This window comes from Vipera berus, assembly GCF_964194415.1.
Source record: "Vipera berus genome assembly, chromosome: 1".
Lineage (NCBI taxonomy): Eukaryota > Metazoa > Chordata > Lepidosauria > Squamata > Viperidae > Vipera > Vipera berus.
The window spans coordinates 181544928-181566667 of record NC_138202.1 but is presented as its reverse complement, the minus strand read 5'-3'; the positions used below and the strand labels follow the sequence as shown (position 1 = coordinate 181566667).

General features: G+C 40.9%; 1 protein-coding gene across 2 annotated transcripts in view; it reads left to right on the top strand.

The window, feature by feature from the left end:
• The window catches only part of ERBB4 (erb-b2 receptor tyrosine kinase 4), a gene marked incomplete at both ends in the record, with an annotated part of 1087596 nt that extends 1070052 nt beyond the window's left edge, over positions 1-17544 (top strand). Inside the window, 3 exons of one of the 2 annotated variants that reach the window (XM_081313989.1) lie at positions 3396-3443; positions 11872-12169; positions 17099-17544. In XM_081313989.1, coding sequence (XP_081170115.1) covers positions 3396-3443; positions 11872-12169; positions 17099-17544 — 792 coding nt within the window. The remainder of the gene's footprint in view (positions 1-3395; positions 3444-11871; positions 12170-17098) is intronic. The other variant, XM_081313990.1, reaches the window with a different exon arrangement.
• Positions 17545-21740: the final 4196 nt, after the last annotated feature.

The following is a 21740-nucleotide window of genomic DNA, read 5'->3' as shown; positions in this document are numbered from 1 at the left end:
TTGAAGCTTCTAATATTGCAATATTGCTATGTAATTAGAAAGCAATTTAAAAACATTTTAAAAACAATTACATTACATTTTTTCTTCTGTTGAATCATGTTCAATTCTTAGAGACTGTCTAGAATATTCCCTAAAGCTTTCTTGGCAATTTTTCTCCAAAGTGGTTTGCTATGCCTCCTTCTTTCCTGCTGAGAGAAAATGACCAACCCAAGTTCACCCAGCTGTCTTCATGCCCGAAGTAGGATTGGGATTTATGGTCTCCTGATTTCTAGCTAGATGCCTTAACCACTACATGTTGGTCCACTACACCAGAATGGATGTCACATTGCATTACTGTTACAGCTAATCCACATTTCAGCTGTTCCTAGCTTTCTTTCTTTGGTTGGGAAGGGGGATTGTAACTATTTGTTTAAACAGTTTAGAGGGCACCCAACTCTGCAGGATTTTCAGTTTAAAAACCACAAAAGAAAACCATTCCTGAATGGTCCAAAGAGAGACATATTAACAGAACCCCCTATCCAGCAGGAGTCATCCATGACCTGTCCCCAGGTCTAGAACTATAGCCATGTCTTCAGGAGCTTCCTGAACGTCATCATGGTGTTGCCATAGAGGAAGCCATTCAGATCTTGAGGGGAGCTGATTTATTCCAAAGGGCAGGCACTGCAGCAGAGAAAACATGCTTTTTGGAACCCATTAGATGACACTGCTTAATTGATAGAACTCAAAATGTATCTACTCTGCCTGATCTCACCAGATGAATAGAAACAATTGGTAACTGGTCATCCCTCAAATAACCAAGTGCTATGCCATGAAGAGCTTTATAGGTAATAGCCAGCACCTAGAAGCCAGCTGGTAACCATCACATGTGAATAACAAAGAATGCTACCATATTCTCACTATGGAACTTGTATTATTATATCATCACTCATGCTAAATATAAGTATAAAATTACCCCCAAAAAATATTGAGAGCCTTGCTTAGTATTTTGTGTTTGATAGTATTTGAGGTTATGTGGATCCTTTGGAAACCTTAAATAGCATATCTGTTGAAAAGCTAATAATCTATTAAAATTAATAATTTTAAAATGAAAAAGTCATTTCTCTCATTTAGAGGCTCTTTATGTAGAAGTCCTTCTTGACATTGGAGTGTATTCATATAGCCTGAGATACATGTCAGTGGGGCTGCAAGGCTGAATTGGTTCCCCATTATTATTATTATATTAAATCTATCAATCAATGCAAAGTTTCCTATCCTCCTGAAGAGTTTTTCAGTGAAATCCATTGCTTTACTAGTATCATATTAGTACAGTTAACAAATAACAAACTTGCTGATGAAATTAAATGTCCCTGAAGCAACTTTATCAGGTTAGTGTTAGGGTCAAAAAATTCACTAGATAGATAACATTGATGTATTGTGCCAATTGTTTATTAATGAGTTGAAAAAGATCATGAGATGCATCACTGTAAAACACAACTGCTTAGTTCTGTATTTTCTTAGTATCTTTCTATATTCTAGTAATATAATTCATAAAAATACATATATCAAATTCAAGTACTTCCTCAACAATATTGCTGATAGCTATAAAGTGTTAAGTGTTATTTATTTTAAACAAATATGTTATCAAGAAGGGAAGCTGTGAGACCAATACCGGTACATTATACAGTGAGTTGCCATCCAGAAATGTCATGATCTAAGAGAAGAACCCGGTGTGATGGTGACAGTTCTGTATACTTAAACATTGAACTGCCTCAGTCATCTATAACAAATATTGTTGGGATGTAATGGAGTTTGCATTTTTTTGCATCATTGGATATTATCCAGTTTTAAAATGAACACACAGCTGAAGAGTACAGTTCTGATATATGAGCTTAGCTAAGAAAAAGAGGTTTGGGAGAGAATATCCACAGCTAAGTTGGAAGTCAAGTGGAGATGCTTCACTTTCTCACTGCGGCTGAGCAAACAGGGCTCATCCTGACCAAACATTTTCAGCTTTTAAGCACAGGCAAAATGTCTCTGCAATGAGATCTTGAATAATAATGTACTTATAGTCACCATAAATTGAGATAGTGAAATATTTTTGTAGTCTTTCTTTCCTTTAAGTTCTCTAAAGATATAAGCTTCATCAGACTCATCACATCCAAACCTGCCCATCTATTGACCTCTACTCCACTCTGACATAATTAAGAGTTATGAAAAGGTAGATTTGACACACAGTTTCACATTTTACTGACATATTTCTTATTCATGCACCATTTGTCTTTAAAATGCTACCTTTTCTTTTGTATATGATATAAGTAAATCCATATTTAAGCATCCAGAAATACTATGGTCACATTTATTAGTAGCACTCTAGGAAAAACATGCAATCAGTTAGTTACAAGGAAAAGAGAGATACTCAAGAGAAAAATGAAAATCGCTAAATGATGAGTGTAGACCAATAGCCATTTTATTGTGACTAAATGGGTGTAGGCAGAGCTCTCTTTAATCTTCTGAGCCACTTGCAGATAAATCCCAATTCTAAATAGAGTCTGCAGCAGAACAAAACTCCTTGCCAGGAGAACTGGAAATGCCAAAAGGGACTTATGCCATGTTGTGTCTATGTGTATCATACTGCTTACCAAACCCTCCTTACAAAGAAGCATGCATAAAGAACATGTTCATGATACTGATGATGTTCATCTTCATATATAATGCATACATTATGATGCATACATGTTCATGGTACAGATATTGGGAGGGGGGTATTAGAGAAATAAACATTCTGCATCTGTTTCTAGGATATCTAGCAATAGATGCAGGACATTAGAACATTACTGGGATGAAAATGTAGAAAGAGAAGCAGCATCCAGCAATAGAGACTTTTCTTTCTGTGTTATTGAACTATGAGTACATTAATTTTTCAGTCATTGAAAATCTGCCATAGAGATAGCTATCTCTTTGTATATGTTGTCTTTTAGCCAGCATTCTATAGAGAATGAATATTGTGGGATTATGATATTATGAAAGTGAAACCTCTGTGTTGTCTTCATTGTTAAGCAATATATCCTTTTTCTTCTTTTTAGACCAGGTGAGTAGCAGTAGATCATCCCATTTGAATCTTCATTTTTAGAAGGACAATTGACCTGCTGCATGCTAATCATTCTTTTGTGCAAAAAAGTCCCACACCTCTTTTCAGAGTTTCCTTAATCATTCCACAGTCAAATCCTCCATACCTTGAGCTCACACAAAACTGCCTCTGGGGGTGTGCTGAGCAAGAAGAGGTGAATTTGACTGGTGTTTGAAATAATCTCTCTAATTTGTTCATGGTTTTTCCACCAATTCACAGAATTCATATGGCTTTTTTCATCCATGTAACCTCTTACTATATTGGTCATTCCATTTTTCTTTCCTATTAGAGTGAAATTGGACACAGCCCTCCTCCTGCCTACACCCCTATGTCAGGAGTAAGTATTTCATGATCAACCTTCATCTTTTAGGATTTGTTTGTCTTTTTAAATGTATCCTATCATCTCTCTTCATGAATTCCACCATCCCATGTTCTCTCTCATTCTCCAAGGATAGGTGAGAGCTGATCATGTTGCTGAGTCCAGCTGAATAACACAAATTTCATTAACTCTAACAGAAAATTCTAGGGCAGAATCAGATGCTATAGAGATTAATATCTGCTTTACAATAAATTCTTGTTTTGTTTTGTTGAACAGAGTTCTCTGGACATTGTACGGTTACAACTTATAATAAAATTAGGGAGTGCTAAACATTGTAAGATTATCCTTGATTCTAAAAGTATTTGGGAGATTATCTTTGATTCATATATTTTTGAAGCTAGGATGGGTGTGCCTGTTCTATTTTAGATTGGTTTGATGACACTAAAATAGCTTTGTGTATTAAACACTTCATAATTTTAAACCTTCTCTGGAAAAAAAGGAACCAGATAAGACAGCTGGAAGAACAATTAGTTTTTGTGATACCTGATAAACCTAATAAAACAAAAATCTAATAAACAACAACCAAAAACTGCCACATTTAAATTCAGAAGAGTTCATATAGCTTGAAGGCAAATATTAAAATTAAACTTGAAAGGAAATAATAATTTTGATATGGTTGTATGGATTCAAAGAACAATACACACACAAATCCACAGAAAATGCAGTATGAGGTTACTGAATGGACATTAATTATAGCTATGGTAATTTCTTTAAAAGGTTAGCTTTAAAAGATTCTACTGAGTTTCACAAGAAGAGCTGATTGTTAATTTCTCAAGAAAGTCATACAATGCCAGAACATTTTCCTTTCCTTTTATTTTATGAAAAATACCCACCAAGTCGATAAATTTTATTCCTGGAACAATATGAAGAAATACTTGTTCAATTATATACATATAATGTATGGCAATTATATTTGTTTTAAATAATGGTGATCTTGTGGTGATAAGGAAGGCATTTTGGAATCCATTGGATAGTTCAGGTCTCCTCTTCAAGAAGAAAGGAAGAGGTCTGCTCTCCCAGGTAGTTGTCTAGTTCCAAATATCTTCCAGTGTTTGCCTGATGACATCAGAGCTCCAACATAATGTGATATAAATCATCATTTTTCAGAGAGGAGTGGGAGAGATTGGAACCTGTCACCCTTTAGTCCTGCTCATAAGGAGAAATACTTATCATCTCAACAATGGGTATACATAATTTCACTCCTATTACTATTATTTAAGATTTAACCCTCAGTTTGATTCACAGTCTGGGACTGGAAAAAGGTTAACAGTTCAAGTCTGAACCAAGGACCTAAGAGCTGTTAAGCTAACATCTGAGTATATAGGCAGTTCTAAGTAGGGTGGGTGTTGTTGTTTTTTGCAAAGTCAAAATATTCAGCTGTGTGATAAATTCAAAATTTCCATGTATCTAAGCAACCCTTTGGGTATTGTTCCAAGGGCTTCTATGACTATTAGTACTACTACTACTGTTGTTGTTGTTGTTCTGTTCAAGGGCTTTCTTTTTCCAGGAGACTGATGGCCAAGAGTCAGCACTGCTTCTATCTCTGTGCCATTTTTGCATGTTCTTCTAGACCAATCCAGTTATACATAGTTAAGTAGTAATACATAATTCAGTCAGCCTACTATTTGAGAACTATGTTATTGTTAAAACTATTCTAATGAATTAATTAAAAAATGTAGAAAGGGGTAGAATGTTTCTTGCCCAGTTTTTGTCCCAGAGTTTCATTTAAAGCAAAATTTGGGTGCATGTTTAAAAATGCTTTCACATATGAAACATCCAATAATTTAATAGGAAGTAAAATGATTCTTGGTGACTAATATTTATAGCATGTTTCTATTGTGTAATAAGGTGGTTATAAGGTCCTGCCTCAGCTAGTTCTCCCAAGAAAGTAGAACTCTTGAAACTAGCATTTTTTCAAAAAGAACTTTTATTGAGAGATAGTGAAAGCAGAAAAGCAAGGCAAGATCTGAATATCTCCCATGTGAAACATTACATTAAATCCCTGTCTTCAAAACCCCTCCCAAGTGCCCAACTGCTCAGTCCATTTCCAGCCAATCCACAGTTGCAAAGTTGTTATGTGAACTGGAAGTTGAAAGAGCAATAAAGCATGGTTTCCAGGCATTGCATCCTCTTCTCACCAGAGCAGTGATAAGGCAGATGGCCCCAGGCACAATCCTTCCCCCTTTCACACTCAAAGAGATACATCAAAGTGTAGAAGAACAAAGCAAAAGAATCACATCCCAGAACCCACAATTTCCCCCCCTCCCAACAGAATGGTAGCATCCCGATAATGATTTGAGGGACCTGACATACCGTCCCCCCTACTTAAAAGAAGGAGCAATCCACCTGGAGGAACAGAAAATAATAAAGTGGAAAAAGAAAATCCATTGGTTAATCAGGTTTATTTGGATAACGTGCATGAAAATGTTTGAGTAACCTAGAGGCTGTAACATGTTTCTTTTGAACCCATTAGTTTTGGGATGCTGGGAGGTCTTTACAGGCCACCAAATACTTGGTGACTTCATGGTGACTGTGTGAGTTCAGGATTTTCTTAATTTCAAAGTGTTGTTCAACCTCTGCTATGATGGGATGTGGTGCTGGGGAGTTACTGGCCATAAAGGTGAGATTATTTTAGGCTTTAGGAGACTGCAATGGAATACAGGATGGATTTGCCTTAGAGCTTTGAGGAGTTCCAACTCCACTGTGACTGGGTTTATAATGTGTTTGATTGGGAAGGGTCTCACAATTTTGGGCCCAGTTTTTTAAAGGGTTGTAGGGATTGCATGAACCTAGTATATAGGTATACTCTGTCCCCAATATAGAATGGTTTAGGTTCCATTCTCTTTTTATCTGCCTGAGCCTTGTAGGCTGCTCTAGCCTAATCTAGACAACTTTCTGACAACTGGGCAAATATTCTGCAGCTGATTCATCCATTCCTTAAGGGAAGGGATTGTGGGTTCATTAGTTGGCAGTTCAGGCATTGGGTTGAACTCTTGTCCTGTGGTCACTTGAAAAGGTGTGAACCCAATGGAGGGGTGAACAGCGTTATTATAAGCTACTTTAGTGAATGGGAGGTCAGTCCAATAGTCCTGCCAGTAATTGATAAAGCATCTTATGTACTGTTCCAGAACTGGGTTCGTTTGTTTTGTCCCACCATTTGTTTGAGGATGATGACTACAACTCAGACCCTAATCCATTCCCAGGAGATCCAAAAATGTCCTCCAGAATTTTGAAGTAAATTGGACCTCCCTGTCCAAAATTATGCGACATGAGGCTTCATGTAGGCAGTAGACATGGTGGAGGAGCAGATAGAGTCTTTACTGTCAGGATCTTTTAGCAAGGAATGAAATGGACCTGTTTTGAAAATAGGTCTGTCACCACACAAATAACGATGTTTCCCATGCCTTCTGGCAGCCCTATGATAAAGTTCATAGAAATCTCTCTCCAGGGTGCTGAAGGGTCTGCGACCGGCTGCAGAAAGCCAGACATTTTCCCCTGCCTCTATTTTGCTGCTGCACATATAGAGTAGATAGCCACATAACCCTCGATATCTTTTTTTTATAGAAGGCCACCAAAATTGTTTCTTTAAGAGGTGTATGGTCTTTACAAAACTGAAATATCCCACCACTTTTGAGTCATGGAATGTTTATATAGTCTTTAGTCTAAAACTGGCCATGATATACAGCTTCCCTCCTACCCATGATAGCCCCTCCCACATGGAGAAGAGGTTTTTATGACTAAGAAACCGTCCTTTTCCAGGACTTGTTTAAAGGCCAACGTGACAGTGTTGTCTAGTGATGGGGTGCCTTTCAATTGCATCCTCATGATTACTGAGGCTGCTAATTGCTGCACTGGGCACAACGGTTTGATTATTTCAGCTTTTATGATGTTGTATGGTGGCAGCCTCAATAGAGGGTCTGCCAGGAAGTTTTTTCCTCCTGGTAAATAGTGGAGGGTAAAATTGAAGTGCTGGAAGTGTTGGGCCCACCGTGCTTGCTTAGGAGACAGCTTCCTTGGGGTTTTCAGCACTTCTAGATTTTTATGATCAGTTGAAACTTGGAAAGGGATTTTGCTCCCTTCTAAAGAATGCCTCCAGGTGAGGAAGGCCCACCTTACTGCATAGGCTTCCTTTTCCCACACTGTCCAGCTTTGTTCCGTCTCTGTCAGCTTTTTTGAAGTGTATGTGCAGGCCCTTTCCATTTTCCTGAAGAAGTACCACACCTATGGCCACATTGCTAGTGTTGGCTTGAATGACAAATGGTTTCTCTGGGTCTGGGTGCCTCAGTACTGGCTCTGCAGAAAAAAGTTTTTTTCAACTTTTGGCATTCCATAGTCCACTTTAGCAGCTGGCTAGGTTTTGGCTTGCCTACCCCTTGGTTTTTAACAGATTCATAATGGGAAGTGCAATCTGTGCAAAGGAGGGAATGAACTGCCTATAGAAATTGGTGAAGCCCAAGAAACTTTGCACTTGCCTCCTGGTACATGAGGTTTCCCAATCTAAAATGGCTTGTACTTTCTCTGGGTCCATTTCCACCCACTCATGGAAGATCCGTGAGCCTAGGTAGTCAATCTCTTTCTTGTGAAATTCACACTTCAAAAGTTTGGCAGCATGCAGTTTGTTTAGGAGCGCTCTGACCAATTTTACATGCTCAGCTTTCATTTTGATGTTGATTAATATATCATCCAGGTACACCAAAACTCCTTTATACAGGTGCTCACGTAGCACTTCATTTATCAGTTGCATATAAGAGGGTGAGAGACAGGTATCTTGGTCTATATACCAAACGAATGACCCATTGGGATCCCCATATCAAAATAACTTACCTTATGTCCGGCCAGAACTTGAAAATAACATTTAACGTAGCACAGTATTTAAACAAAATGATCCAGTTAAGATCTGCATATGTGGGACTGATTGGGGTAGATTGTAAGGGCGACTCCGAAATATAATGTTACCATATTTTATCTATATCTTAAATTTGTATTTTATTACTATTTTAACTTAAATTGTATTTTATCAAATTCCAATTCGGATTGCTTTTATCTAGTTTTGGTGACGGTTTGTTGCTGGAACTTTGTACTTTGATATGGCCCAAGGGCTAATCAATAAAGTTGTATATATATAGTTGCATAAACACTGCAGGGGCTCCTTGTAGTCCAAATGGGAGCACTCTAAATTGAAAGCAATGCAGGGGACAGTTGTCTCCTTCTTTAATTCTGACCCAGTAATAAGCCTCCTGTAAGTCCTATTGGAAAACACCTTCCCTTAGAGAGGTCAGCATGTCCTTCATGAGGGGCAAGGGGTACACATTTTCCATGCATACTGTATTCAGGCCTTGCAATCAATGCAGAGATAAAGAGAACCATCTTTGTTCTCCTAGAACAGAACTGGGGCTGTGACCCTGGGTCTGGTCAGCTGGATGAAACCCTGAGCCAAATTTTTATCTATAAACTAGTGCAGTTCATCTAATTCTCTCTCTGTGTGTGTATGTGTGTATGTGTGGAGGGGGGATGGAATACAGTTTAGGCATTGGTAGTTTGCCTCCGGGCACAATCTCAATGGCACAGTCTGTGGGTTGGTGAGGAGGGAGTTTGTCTGAGCCCATCTTGCTGAACACTTCAGCCAAATTGTGGCATTCTTTGGGTATGCCTTTCAGACACTCATTCTTTGTGGCAGCTGCCACTTTTTGATTAGATTCCCTTTTGGGGCTGTTGCTGTTATTAGGCATGGTTTTCTGTTCCTTTGGGAACCTTAAGCACCCCTCTCGCCTGTCCACCTGCGGGTTCCATTTTTTCAGCCAAGCCAGTCCTAGGACAAGAGGCCATTCCATGCCGGGTGCCACTATAAAGGTTAGAGTCTCGGAGTGGTTCCCCATGGTTAAGCCCAGGGGGTTCAGTGGCAAAGGTGGCTGGGATGCCTCCTGTGACAGACCCATCTAGTTGGCAGAACACAATTGGGTTCTTTAGTCTCAGGCAGACCCCCAGTTTTCCTACTAGGGTGGAGCTTATTAAACATCTGGTGTACCCTGAGTCTGTTTTTAGGGTTACTTTCTCCCCCACACCTGGGATTAACAGTTCTATGGGCAGGGTTACCAGTGCAATCAGCCCACTTACCAGGGGGTTGTCATTGTAGTTGCTGTCGGACATCCCTGGTTCTTTCTCTGATGGGGTCGGAGTTCCCCCTCCTGGCTTTGGGGAGGGACAGAACTCTATGACCTCAGCACTCTTTAGAGCCATGTCTTTGGGTATTGGAAAGGCTTGGTTGGTTTTCCCCCTGATGGCCTGTCTCCTTTCTTTGTGGGGGTTTTTTGTGTCGCATACCACAGCCCAATGGCCTTCCTTGCCACATTTGAAGCAAGCAGTTGAGTGCAGTGGTGCTGCCAGAATTCTTGTTGCCTGCCTTTTCCTTTCTGGTGGGGATTGCCTCCACACTCTGCCTGAGTGGCACTGGTTCCATGCCTGGTCGATCTCCGCTTCTTCAGCTAGAATGCACCAGTTGTGGAGGCAAGCAGGGGCTACTTGAATGATGCAGGCATGGTATAAATTGTCATTATGCCCATCTTTAAAACATCTTACCAGGATGTCTTCTGGCCAGTTGAGGCAGCAAGCCAGGTCCTGGTACTCTTCAGTGTACTCAGAAACTGGGCGGTGGTGGTAGTCTTAATGTGATCTTGCACCTTCCGATCAGCCAAGGGTCTTCAAAATGCTGACTCAGTCATGAAGCAGTTAAAGGTCTGGAGCTCTGGTGTATCAACATTGTGCAGTATCACCATCCATCTGGCAACAGCACTTTCCAGGGCTAGGGTGACAACCCTAACCCTGCTCCACTGGGAAGGTCTTGCCTGTATTCTTGCATGTACGTGAGGATGTGAGTAAAAAAAAACACCAACTGTTGAGTATCCCCATCAAACTTAACACCCAGTGGGTGTGCCTTTTGCTCTGGCTGCTGGGCCCCCCTTCTGCCGGTTCTCTGGACATTTACCCCAGTTGAGTTAACCCAAAATGGGGTAGCTTGGGCAGTCATCACCCTTTCTGTGGAAGCAGTGGTGCCCATCAATGTCTCTGGGGTAGGGGACTCGGTCCCTCCATGTGCAGGTTCCTCTGCCTGTTCTTCGCTCTTTTCCCTGCAGCCACCAGTTTCTTAAACATTCAGGTTCTGGAAGGCTTCCATCATGAAATGTATGGCTTCTTTCATGAGCTGGTTGGCTTGGCTTGGCTTGGCTCTTCCCCTAGCTTGCCCTCATTGTAGAGTAGTTCCACCCTGAGCTTACAGCCTAGCTTCCTGCTGCCATGGGTGAGAGTAACCATCTGTGTCCTCTATTCCCAGTCCTCCTTTTTCCCCATGCCAACAGACCATCTTGGTGGCAGCTTCCTCCATTCACTCAGAGGGGCTCTCATTGGAGTAAGTCTTCATGGAGATTTCTCCCCAGCACTCAGTCTCCTCCTGCTCACTCCCATAGTGGGACATTGTGTGCATGGTCCCCATGGTACAGCTGTTGTCCCTCCAGTTTACCACTTTGCAGAACTTGCCTAATGTAAAGTGCTGCCTCAGGTAGTTCTCCCAAGAAAGCAGAACTCTTGAAACTGGCATTGTTTCAAAAGAAACTTTTATTGATAGATAGTGAAAGCAAAAAAGCAAGGCAAGAGCTGAATATTTCCCATGTGAAATGTTACATTAAACCCCTCTCTTCAAAACCCCACCCAAGTGCCCAACTGCTCAGTCCATTTCCAGCCAATCCACAGGTGTGAAGTTATTATGGGAACTGAAAGTTGAAAGAGCGTTAAAGTGTGGTTCCCAGGTGTTGCATCCTCTTCTCACCAGAGCAGAAATAAGGCAGGCCCCAGGTACATTCCTCCCCCCCTTCACACCCAAAGCAATGCATCAAAGTGTAGAAGAACAAAGTAAAAGAAACACGTCCCAGAACCCACAAATCCCCCCTCCCAACAAAATAAAGATTGCCCCCCTCCCAACAGAATGGCAGCATCCCAATGATGATCCAAGGTGCCTGACAGTAATTGTCTAGTAAGGGAGACAATTCTTTGAGTTAGCAGATTCTTTGTATGGTAATCTGAAATCCAAGTTTCAGTTCTTGAAATGTAGCATTTGAAAAAAAAAATAAGCATCTCGAATTACTTTAAGCCAATGGAATTTAAGTTGAATCCAGCAATAATGCAAACCTATGCATGTGGAATTTAGCGAATGCTTGCAGAATCAAACAACAAAATAAAAAAATCTGTGTAATATTGACTGAAACAGTTACTAAAATTTCTGTATGGCAAAGGTACCTATTGAACAAATAACTGAAAACCTTATATGCATGAAACTATATGCTCTAATGTTGATTCTGTGGGGTCTTTTTCACATGGTATTTTATATTTCTTATAGAATCAATTCATCTACCGAGATGGAAGTTTATCTACAGAACCAGTTGTTGTTTTGCCATACAGAACTGCCATACCAGGCATAGCTCCAGAAGCTCCCATCAGGCAAGGAGCTGCGGAGATCTGTGATGACACTTGCTGCAATGGCACTTTACGGAAACAAGTGGCAAGTCTTTCACAAGATGACAGTATCACTCAGCGGTATAGCGCTGACCCAACGGTTTTTATCCAAGAGCGAGGGCCAAGAACTGAGCTGGATGAAGAAGGGTATATGACTCCAATGCCAGAAAAGTGCAAAACAGGTATATCTCTCATATAGTGATAATAATTCCCCTCTCCCCGTCAGTAAAATCAATGCTCAGAGCGTATTGTGGTTGGAGCTCTATACAGATAAAATGAATCCTAGCAAGAATGGCTGCCACATCAGCTGGCACTATCTCTCCCACACCTTTCTCCAAGCTGAATTGGTAAGTGGTACCATTACATAAGATTTATTTGGATGAAAGACCATTGCAAGGTAGGGGGACTATCACCTTTTCCATCCAAAGAGCCATAGGTCCCCAGGCTGACGTTTGGGCCACCCATGCATTCAGGAGCCAATCCGTCCATTTATACATATGGGTAAACATACATACAACCAAAGAGCCATAAACCTTTAAAGCCCTACAGGGCATCAGGCCAGGCTCCTTGTGGGGCTACTTATCCCCAGAGCAGGCCCACCTGCTGTCATAGGATGGGTATGCTCTGACTCCTCTTAGTGCACCTGGGAAGACTTAGGAAGTGCGGAAAGACCACTTCACATGGTTCTTGTTTAGCACTGGGTTGTCTGAATTATTCTTCTGTTTTAGTCAAATCAATTCAATCTGTAAAAATGAAAGGTATATCTGTGTGCTTCATACGACTAGCATAACAGACTCCTAGAAGCAGAGGCTTGTTTTTCTGCATGGGCTTTTAAAGTTTGTTGGAAGAGTTTGTAGGACATCACACTTTTGGCATTTTATTTGTGACATTGAGAGAAAGCTTTATTTATCAATGACATTGCAAACTTAGCTACAGAATAAAGGTTTCTTTCAGTAAAGGGTTTTGTTTGGTTTTTTTGCTTTTCCCAATGTCCAACAGAACAGCATGATCATTGGGCTAAGAGGAAACACATCATTTGTTTCCTGCTGCCCTTAATGTATTCAACCATATAATATGGAAAAGGATAGCATTCCCCTGTAAAAAGCTTTGCCTCTTCCTAGGAAGAGGTGATCCTGTTTGGTCAAGCTTCAACATTTGGTACTGTAAGCAATTAAAATCCGTATCACTCATTCTGCAGCCCATGGGCTTTTATGAAATGCACTACTTCCTGAAAAATCAGTCAGCTCAAGTAACCAGAGCTAAAATACTTTGAAGTTCTCTCCCCAATCCCATTTTTTTGGAATTCCACAAGAATGACTTGGCTTCCTTGTATATTGTCTGTTTATGTGTTTGGTTTAATCTATATGCTTATTATTAAATGTTGAAATACAAGTAAACTTTTAAAAAGCAAGAATTTTTTTGATATTTTGATCTTTTCTATGATCAATATTCATGTCCAAGATGCAACCAGTTAAGCATTAGTTATTATTTTCTCTCAGTCTTGTATATCTTTCAAAACCCCTTTTGTAACAATAAGCTAGGTAACATTTTGAATGTGTTTTGTTTCCCTAAAATTTAGTAAGGCAATGTAAAGAAACCTTTTTGGCATCACTGACTCTAATATAGTTGAGGCATGTATGCAAAGCTGTAAGGGAGCTCTGCTTACTTGAAAATGAACATGCAGTTTTACAATCTAGCATCCATCGGGTGCAAGTTTCAAGCTACCTTAGGGGTAAGGTTGGGTGAAACTTATTTTAAAAAATATTATCACAGAATAAGGATGTAATAATTAAAATATTTCTTAGTTTTATTTTTCCATCAGATATATTCCATGATAATGCAAAAGAAATTAAGTAGTTGCCCAAATATTTCTGATGGAAAAAGAAAACTAAGAAGTATTTTAATTATTACATCCTGTGTGTGTGTGTGTGTGTGTGTGTGTGTGTGTGTATTCCTGAAGTCAAAGAACTCAGTTGATTCTGTATTCATCTATTCCTAGTGAGCAGCTTGTTTTCACTTACATGAAATGTGACTGAGTTTATCTCAGTTGAAATTTATTTATTATTTATTATATTTTTATACCGCCCTTCTCCCGAAGGACTCAGGGCAGTGTACAGGGCAATAAATATAAAAACAGAATACAAAAGTTAAAAAACAATTAAATATAATGCCCAAGTTTAAAACAGTAATTAAAAACATATTAAAACCCCAACCCTAACCCATCAAACCAGGTCAGATTGCTCAAATAAATACGTTTTTAGATCACGCCGGAAGGAGCGAAGGTCGGGGGCCATCCGGAGCTCAACCGGCAAGCGGTTCCACAGGTCTGGCGTGCCCACAGAGAACGCCCTCCCCCTTGGGGCCACCAATCGACATTCTTTGATCGGAGGCACCCTGAGGAGGCCCTCACTGTGGGAGCGCACTGGATGGAGGGAAGTTGACGCCGGCCGCAGGTGTTGCCATAGGTAATCCGGACCCATGCCATGTAGGGCTTTGTAAGTCATTACCAACACCTTGAATCTCACCCGGAGGACAACCGGCAGCCAATGCAGCTCGCGGAGCAAAGGTGTAACATGGGAGTATCGAGAGACTCCCAGCACAACTCGCACAGCTGCATTCTGCACCAGTTGGAGCCTCCGACTGGACTTCAAGGGCAGCCCCATGTAGAGCGCATTACAGTAGTCTAGACGAGAGGTCACGAGCGCATGAGTGACTGTACGCAAGGCATCCTGGTCCAGATAGGGTCGCAACTGGCGCACCAGGCGAACCTGGGCAAAGGCCCCCCTAGTCACAGCTCCAATATGCTCTTCTAAAGAGAGCTGTGAGTCTAGAAGGACCCCCAAGTTGCGCACCCTATCTACTGGGGGTAATAGCTCACCCCCCCATGGCAAGAGATGGAATAATCGGGATTTCCCGGGATGCCAGCACGAACAGCCACTCAGTCTTGTCAGGGTTGAGCCAAAGCCTGTTCCTCCCCATCCAGACCCGGACCGCCTCCAGGCAATGGGACATCATGTCGAGGGCATCACTGGGGTGGTTTGGGGTCGAAATAAAAAGCTGGGTATCATCAGCATACTGATGATACCCAACTCCAAAACCACGAATGATCTCACCCAGCGGCTTCATATAGATGTTGAACAGGAGAGGCGAGAGGACCGATCCCTGAGGGACTCCACAAATGAGAGGCCTCAAGGTCGACCTCTGCCCCCCTGCCAACACCGACTGCGAACGTCCCAGAAGGTAGGAGGAGAACCACTGAAAAACTGTGCCTCCCACTCCCAACCCCAAGACGTCGCAGCAAGATACCATGGTTGATGGTATCAAAAGCCGCTGAGAGGTCTAAAAGGACTAGGACAGAGGAGCAACCCCTGTCCCGAGCCCGCCAGAGATCATTCACCAGCGTGACCAATGCCGTCTCCGTGCTGTACCCGGGCCTGAAGCCCGATTGGTACGGGTCTAGATAATCAGCTTCATCCAAGAACAAAGGGAGCTGCTGCGCCACCACGCTCTCAACAACCTTCGCCAGAAAGCGAAGGTTGGAGACCGGACGAAAGTTGTTTAATATTGCTGGGTCCAAGGCAGGATTCTTGAGGAGGGGTCTCATCACCGCCTCCTTCAAGGTGGCGGGAAAGCTACCCTCACTCAAAGAGGCAGTGATCACTGCCTGGAGCCAGCCTCGTGTCCCATCCCGGGCCGCATAAATCAGCCAGGAGGGACACGGGTCCAACAAACACGTGGTGGAGCTCAGCTTCCCCATGATCCTGTCCACTTCTTCAGGAGTCACAGGATCAAACTCCTCCCAGATAACATCGACAAGACTGCCCGTATCCTCATCGTCAGACTCTGCCCAGTCGGAGTCCAGACCAGTCCGGATCCGAGTGATTTTGTCCGACAGAAATCGACTAAACTCCTCGGCTCGACCCTGAAAGGGCTCCTCCCTCACCTCCTGATTAAGGAGAGAGCGAGTTACTCTAAACAGGGTGGCCGGGTGATTAACTGCGGACGCGATGAGGGTGGCAAAGTGGTTAGACTCAGATGATCCCCCCAGGTATGGTAGGTTGAAGTCACCCAAAACCATAAGTTTGGGGAACTCAACCACCAACCCTGAAAGGATATCGAGAAGCTCAGGCAGGGCTGCTGCTATGCGACTAGGCGAAAAGTACAGCAGCAGCAAGCCCAACTGAGCTCTAGGGCCACATCTCAGGAGGAGGGACTCACACCCGACTATCTGGACTATGGTGGCCTCCCGCGGACATAAGGTCTCCCTCGCAACTACTGCCACTCCACCGCCTCTACCCTGAGCCCGAGGCTGGTGCAGCACCCGGAAGCCTGATGGGCAAAGATCAACCAGGGGGACCCCGCCCTCTGGGCCCAACCAGGTCTCCGTAATGCAAGCCAGGTTTGCATGCTCCTCCTCAATCAGCTCATGTTAGCAAGACGGCACCTTATGGTTATGAAGATGTAGCACTCTAAATATAAACAGAAAAAGATAAAGGCATAACAATAACACAACATTGCAAAGAAAACCACTATGAAATAAAACATGTACCAAAAGTGTTAGGTGTTAGAAGGAGTAGAATATTCCATAGCTGTCAATGCTTGAGCAGAGAAGTGTTTCACTCAAAAAGAAAAAAGGGCTCAGAGAAATGTCTCCATTAGGGAACTTAAAGAATGGACAGGTTGACAGGGATGGGATAGTTTTGCCTATTATCTTTAGCCTCAGTTCCTACTCTTAAGTTCCTTTTAGTCATTTCTGTGAGTGCTTCCAAATTTGTGTTTCAAGTGTATGGAGTTTTGTTTGTCTTTTCACTCAGTTATGCATTTTGTATGCATTTTTCCTAGTGTGTATATATACAGGGCTTTTTTTGTCATAGAACGCTCAGAATGGAGTTCCAGCACCTTTTTTGGATGGAACCTTGTAGGGTAGGCATGTGTGAGTTCTGGCACCTTTTTCTTTTACAAAAAAGCATTGTATGTATGTATGTATGTATGTATGTATGTATGTATATATGTATGTATGTATAAATGTATATATGTATATATGTGTATGTATGATATATGTAGAAATTGTTATTTTCATTTTGGTTTAACATCTCTTTCCTTTTTCCAAGATCACTTAAATCCAGTAGAGGAGAACCCATTTGTTTCTCGGTGGAAGAATGGTGATCTTCAAGCTCTGGACAACCCGGATTATCACAAAAGCCAAACTGGGAAGTCCAAAGTCGAGGATGAATATGTGAATGAGCCATTGTACCTCAACACCTTTGCAAACACATTTGAAAATGCAGAGTACCTGAAGAAAAATGGGCTTCCGTTGCCAGAAAAGCCCAAAAAGGCATTTGACAACCCAGGTTATTGGAATCACAGCCTGCCTCCACGAAGTACCCTACAGCATCCGGACTACCTGCAGGAATACAGCACAAAATATTTTTACAAACAAAATGGAAGGATCCGGCCCACTGTGGCTGAGAATCCCGAATACCTCTCAGAGTTCTCCTTGAAGCCTGGCATGATGCTTCCCCCTCCACCCTATAGACACCGAAACACCGTAGTGTAATCCCAGGAAGAAATGGGGAAGCCATACCAGCACTCTCCTCCTCCCCTTCCTTCTCCCCCCCTTTTCTCTTCTCTTTCTTACTTTCTCTTGCTAAATCTTCCCTCCGTTTGATGTCTGCAACGAGAAGTGACTCATTTAAGTCAATGATTCCAGGAATTTTGGAAGAAGCAAAAGGAAAAAAATTCTGCCCTTTCTTCCTTTCCAAGCACTTCTTCCAAGGAAGAAAAGGTCAGACCAGCCATGCAGGCTAGGAACAGCCTCTGAAGTGGTTGCCTGCTGTTAGGCTGGTGTTCTTATAGTGATCCAGCTCTGGGTCTGCCAAGAAAGTCACCCCGGTCAGTTTCTATCAGCAGGAATTGCCAGAGCCACTGAAGCATTTCTGCAGAAGGCAAGACAGTTTCAAATGTTAAACACACACACACACACACACACACACACACACACATACACACACACACACACACACACACACATACACACACACACACACACACACACACACACACACACACATATATATATATATATATATATATATAAGGGACGCGGTGGCTCAGTGGGTTAGGACGCTGAGCTTGTCGATCGGAAGGTCGGCAGTTTGGCGGGTCGAATCCCGAGTGCCGCGTAACAGAGTGAGCGCCTGTTACTCGTCCCAGCTTCTGCCAACCTAGCAGTTCGAAAGCACGTAAAAATGCAAGTAGAAAAATAGGGACCACTACGGTGGGAAGGTAACAGCGTTCCGTGCGCCTTTGGCGTCTAGTCATGCCGGCCACATGACCACGGAGACGTCCTCGGACAAGCGCTGGCTCTTCGGCTTTGAAACGGAGATGAGCACCGGCCCCTAGAGTCGGAAACGACTAGCACGCATGTGCGGGGGAACCTTTACCTTTACCTTATATATATATATATATATATATATATATATATATATATATATATATATATACTGTATATATATATATATATATATATATATATACACATATACATACATTCATACACTGTTATGTGTACACACACACACACACACACAATAGCTTGAGTTTTTGAGGGCAGAATGCCAATGAATATTTATATAAAGAGAGCCTCCTGATTATCTTTTATACACACTGAATGCAACATGTAATAATTCTCCTCTCCATTTCTTTATCAGCTGAAACTGAGAGAATTATATAGCACTAGAAGGAAGAGTAACACTGGATTTTTAAACATTTTAACATTTTTAAGGCAGGGTCAGGAGGGAAAATGGAAAAAGAAAAGGTAATGACAGGTAAAACACACTCGGGAAATCACTGGAAAATTAGTTTGCACTTAAAGTTTTCTTTTTCATTCTCTTTTTATTTTCTCCTTACTCTGAACGTTATTCTGGAATCTGAATGAAGCAATATGGAAGTGACCAGCAAAATAAAATAATTTAAAATGTAAAATGAATAATAATACATACACATATATATATACTATAGCTATATATGAAAGGTGACTCTGGAATTGCCCAAACAAAGTGAAAGTCAAGCATTTGGAACTTTATTCCTCAGTGCAACTACTACTCACAGGAATAATATTGAAGTACCAACTTTGGCTATTGGCTCTTACAGGAAAAGGAGCACATATGAAGGAAATTCTGAAGGTAAAAGGACTGATTTGAGCTCCCCAGTAAAGACTATTGTGAGACTGTTATTGAGAGGTTTTGTTCTAGCACGAAGAAGAAACACTAAACAAGAATTTAAACTAATTAAGAGTGTATGTGGCTGTTATATTCCCAATCAAATCTGTAAGTAATCTCCCAGAGTTTGCCCATTTATTTTTTACTTTTGGCTCTTACATGCTGATTTAAAGAAAAATAGTTGGTTCCTTGAAAGTGTAGCATTAAAAGGCACAAGAACAGAAAAAAGAACCACCTCCATTTTCCTATCTTAATATATATGGAATGTAGTTTTAGGAGGAATCAGTTACCTTAGTGTATGCAGTTTGGCATTGATAATTTCAAAGCAGAGAATAAAGGTAGAAGACCAGAGATTCAGTCTAGAAATAATATTTGTACTTGACTCTGTTGGACAAAATTTAAGGAGTGCAACAAGATAAAGATTATCTTCAGAAATATAAAGAAGTATGTTAAGAAACCCTTGCAAGAGGTAGGCTTTGGGCTTACTTGCTTGACAGCTAATGGATATAAAAGCTGATACTCTTAAAAAGCAGGTCATTATTCATTTATTCGGTATGCTGTATGAAAGTCATGTCCTTTTGGGATTCAGCAAAGAACAAAAGATATCCCACAAGGTTATCAGCAACAGAATGATTTTACTGAAGATAAAGGCAGGAGCCAAAACACGGCACACATAGTGAGTAATGTGGACAGATCTTACATAGCCAATTGTTAGGACACCTACAGCTGTGACCACAAAGGACCCAAGCAAGTAGGTTATATAAAAAAAGAACCAAACCATCAAATCTTGCAACCCCAAATCCCTTTTCCAATGTAATATGGAATGCACATAATGCAAAATTAATTGTTCTGCCCACGATTGATCTAGAATATTGCTTGCTGGTATTCTCAAATTAGAAAACTCAGATGTTAATGACATTTAGAGAAGTGTTTGAACTTCTTGTCTCAAAACAAGCTTTCTGGCTTTACCTGGATATTTACTTTTCTTCAGATAAGCAATTTATTTTTCTTCAAGGTGCAGCTTGTTGAACACCCTTAGCCCCCAAATTCTCAAACTGAACCCCACATATTCTGCAGGTATCCATAGAAAAGGTATGAAACAGTAAACAATTTCTCTGCTTAAATGTGCACTTGATGGTTTCCTTTTTTTCTTCTTCCTTTATTTAATATAAAATGAAATTTTGAAAGGGCCAGATCTTCAGTTAGGCAAACAAAATCATAACTCTGTACGCCTCCATTGCTAACTAAGATAATGACAAAATGACAAAACAAGCATTATGATAACATCGTGTAACTTTCATTTTCTCCTACATGCATTGTAGTGTACACAACACTGAGGTGGAGTTTGCATCAGAATATCACAACATACATTCTGTCACATGCCCTACTTCTTGCAGACATCCATGCCTTGCTTCAAACTTAGATTTTTTTAAAAAAAAATAACACTGAAACCTTCTAATTCTTCCTTAAAACTTGAATAGTTAATATGATCCATCCAAGACAGTGAGTTTGCTTTTATTGCAAATGCTGAAGAAGGAAAAGTAGTTAAAATGTAAGTCATAGATATGCTTTTATTTTAAAAGAGAAAAGAGTGGTCTTAAAAATTAGGAATATTTGAAAACCATTGCTTTATCTTTTTCTAGCTATCTTCATTTAAAGAGCTTGTGTCTTCTAGTTGCCTGACTTACATTTATAATCTGCCATAGCTTTGCAACTAATATGTGTACTATTTATTGGCTGAAGGTCACCATATGGGACTTAGTGTGTTATCTATGTATGTTGTAATCCAGATGCCTAAATCATTGATTCTTCCAGGTTGATAGCTTGTTAAATCCTGCCATTAGCAGTTGCTTCCATTCTTCTCAATAGTTATCACTCCCTACTTATGTACAGAACTTGCCAGAAGGAGCCATGAAACTTCAACACTTCTAATTTCCCAAACAAATAGCCATTAACTGGCACATTTCTGTGCTCCACCTGTAAGTCCTTAAGAGTTTCCTGTGTGAATTGCCTCTCGATTCTAGAAGAGAGCCTGGCAGGTCAGACTCCTTGTTATTCCACTGCTGGCTCTAGTGAAATTCACAAGATCTGGTTTTAATTGTAGGCATTATAGTAATGGAGTTGTAGAGCCAGACCCTAGAACAAACTTATTTTCCATTGCAATACAGGACCGCTTATTTAAACAAGTTTTTATGAACGCATAGCTTTTTGAATTTTTAAAGGTATTCCTTTCCTGCTACATTTCATGCAAATGCAGCTCATTATATACACAGTTTCTTTTAAACAATCCCACACTTAATATTTATGAGGTGGGATTTTAAAAACGTGGTAATTAAATAAATAAATCAAACCAATTATATTGCAAATTTCTCCATGCAGTGATTAGGACATCATTGGGCCAATATTAAGGCATGTTTCTCTTTATACTTCATCATAAAGACTAGGCAGATTAAATCCTAACTTCATCATATTAGTTTATTTTCTCATGTAAAATATTGGACTGTATAATAATAGATGTTAGATTTTAGGATTA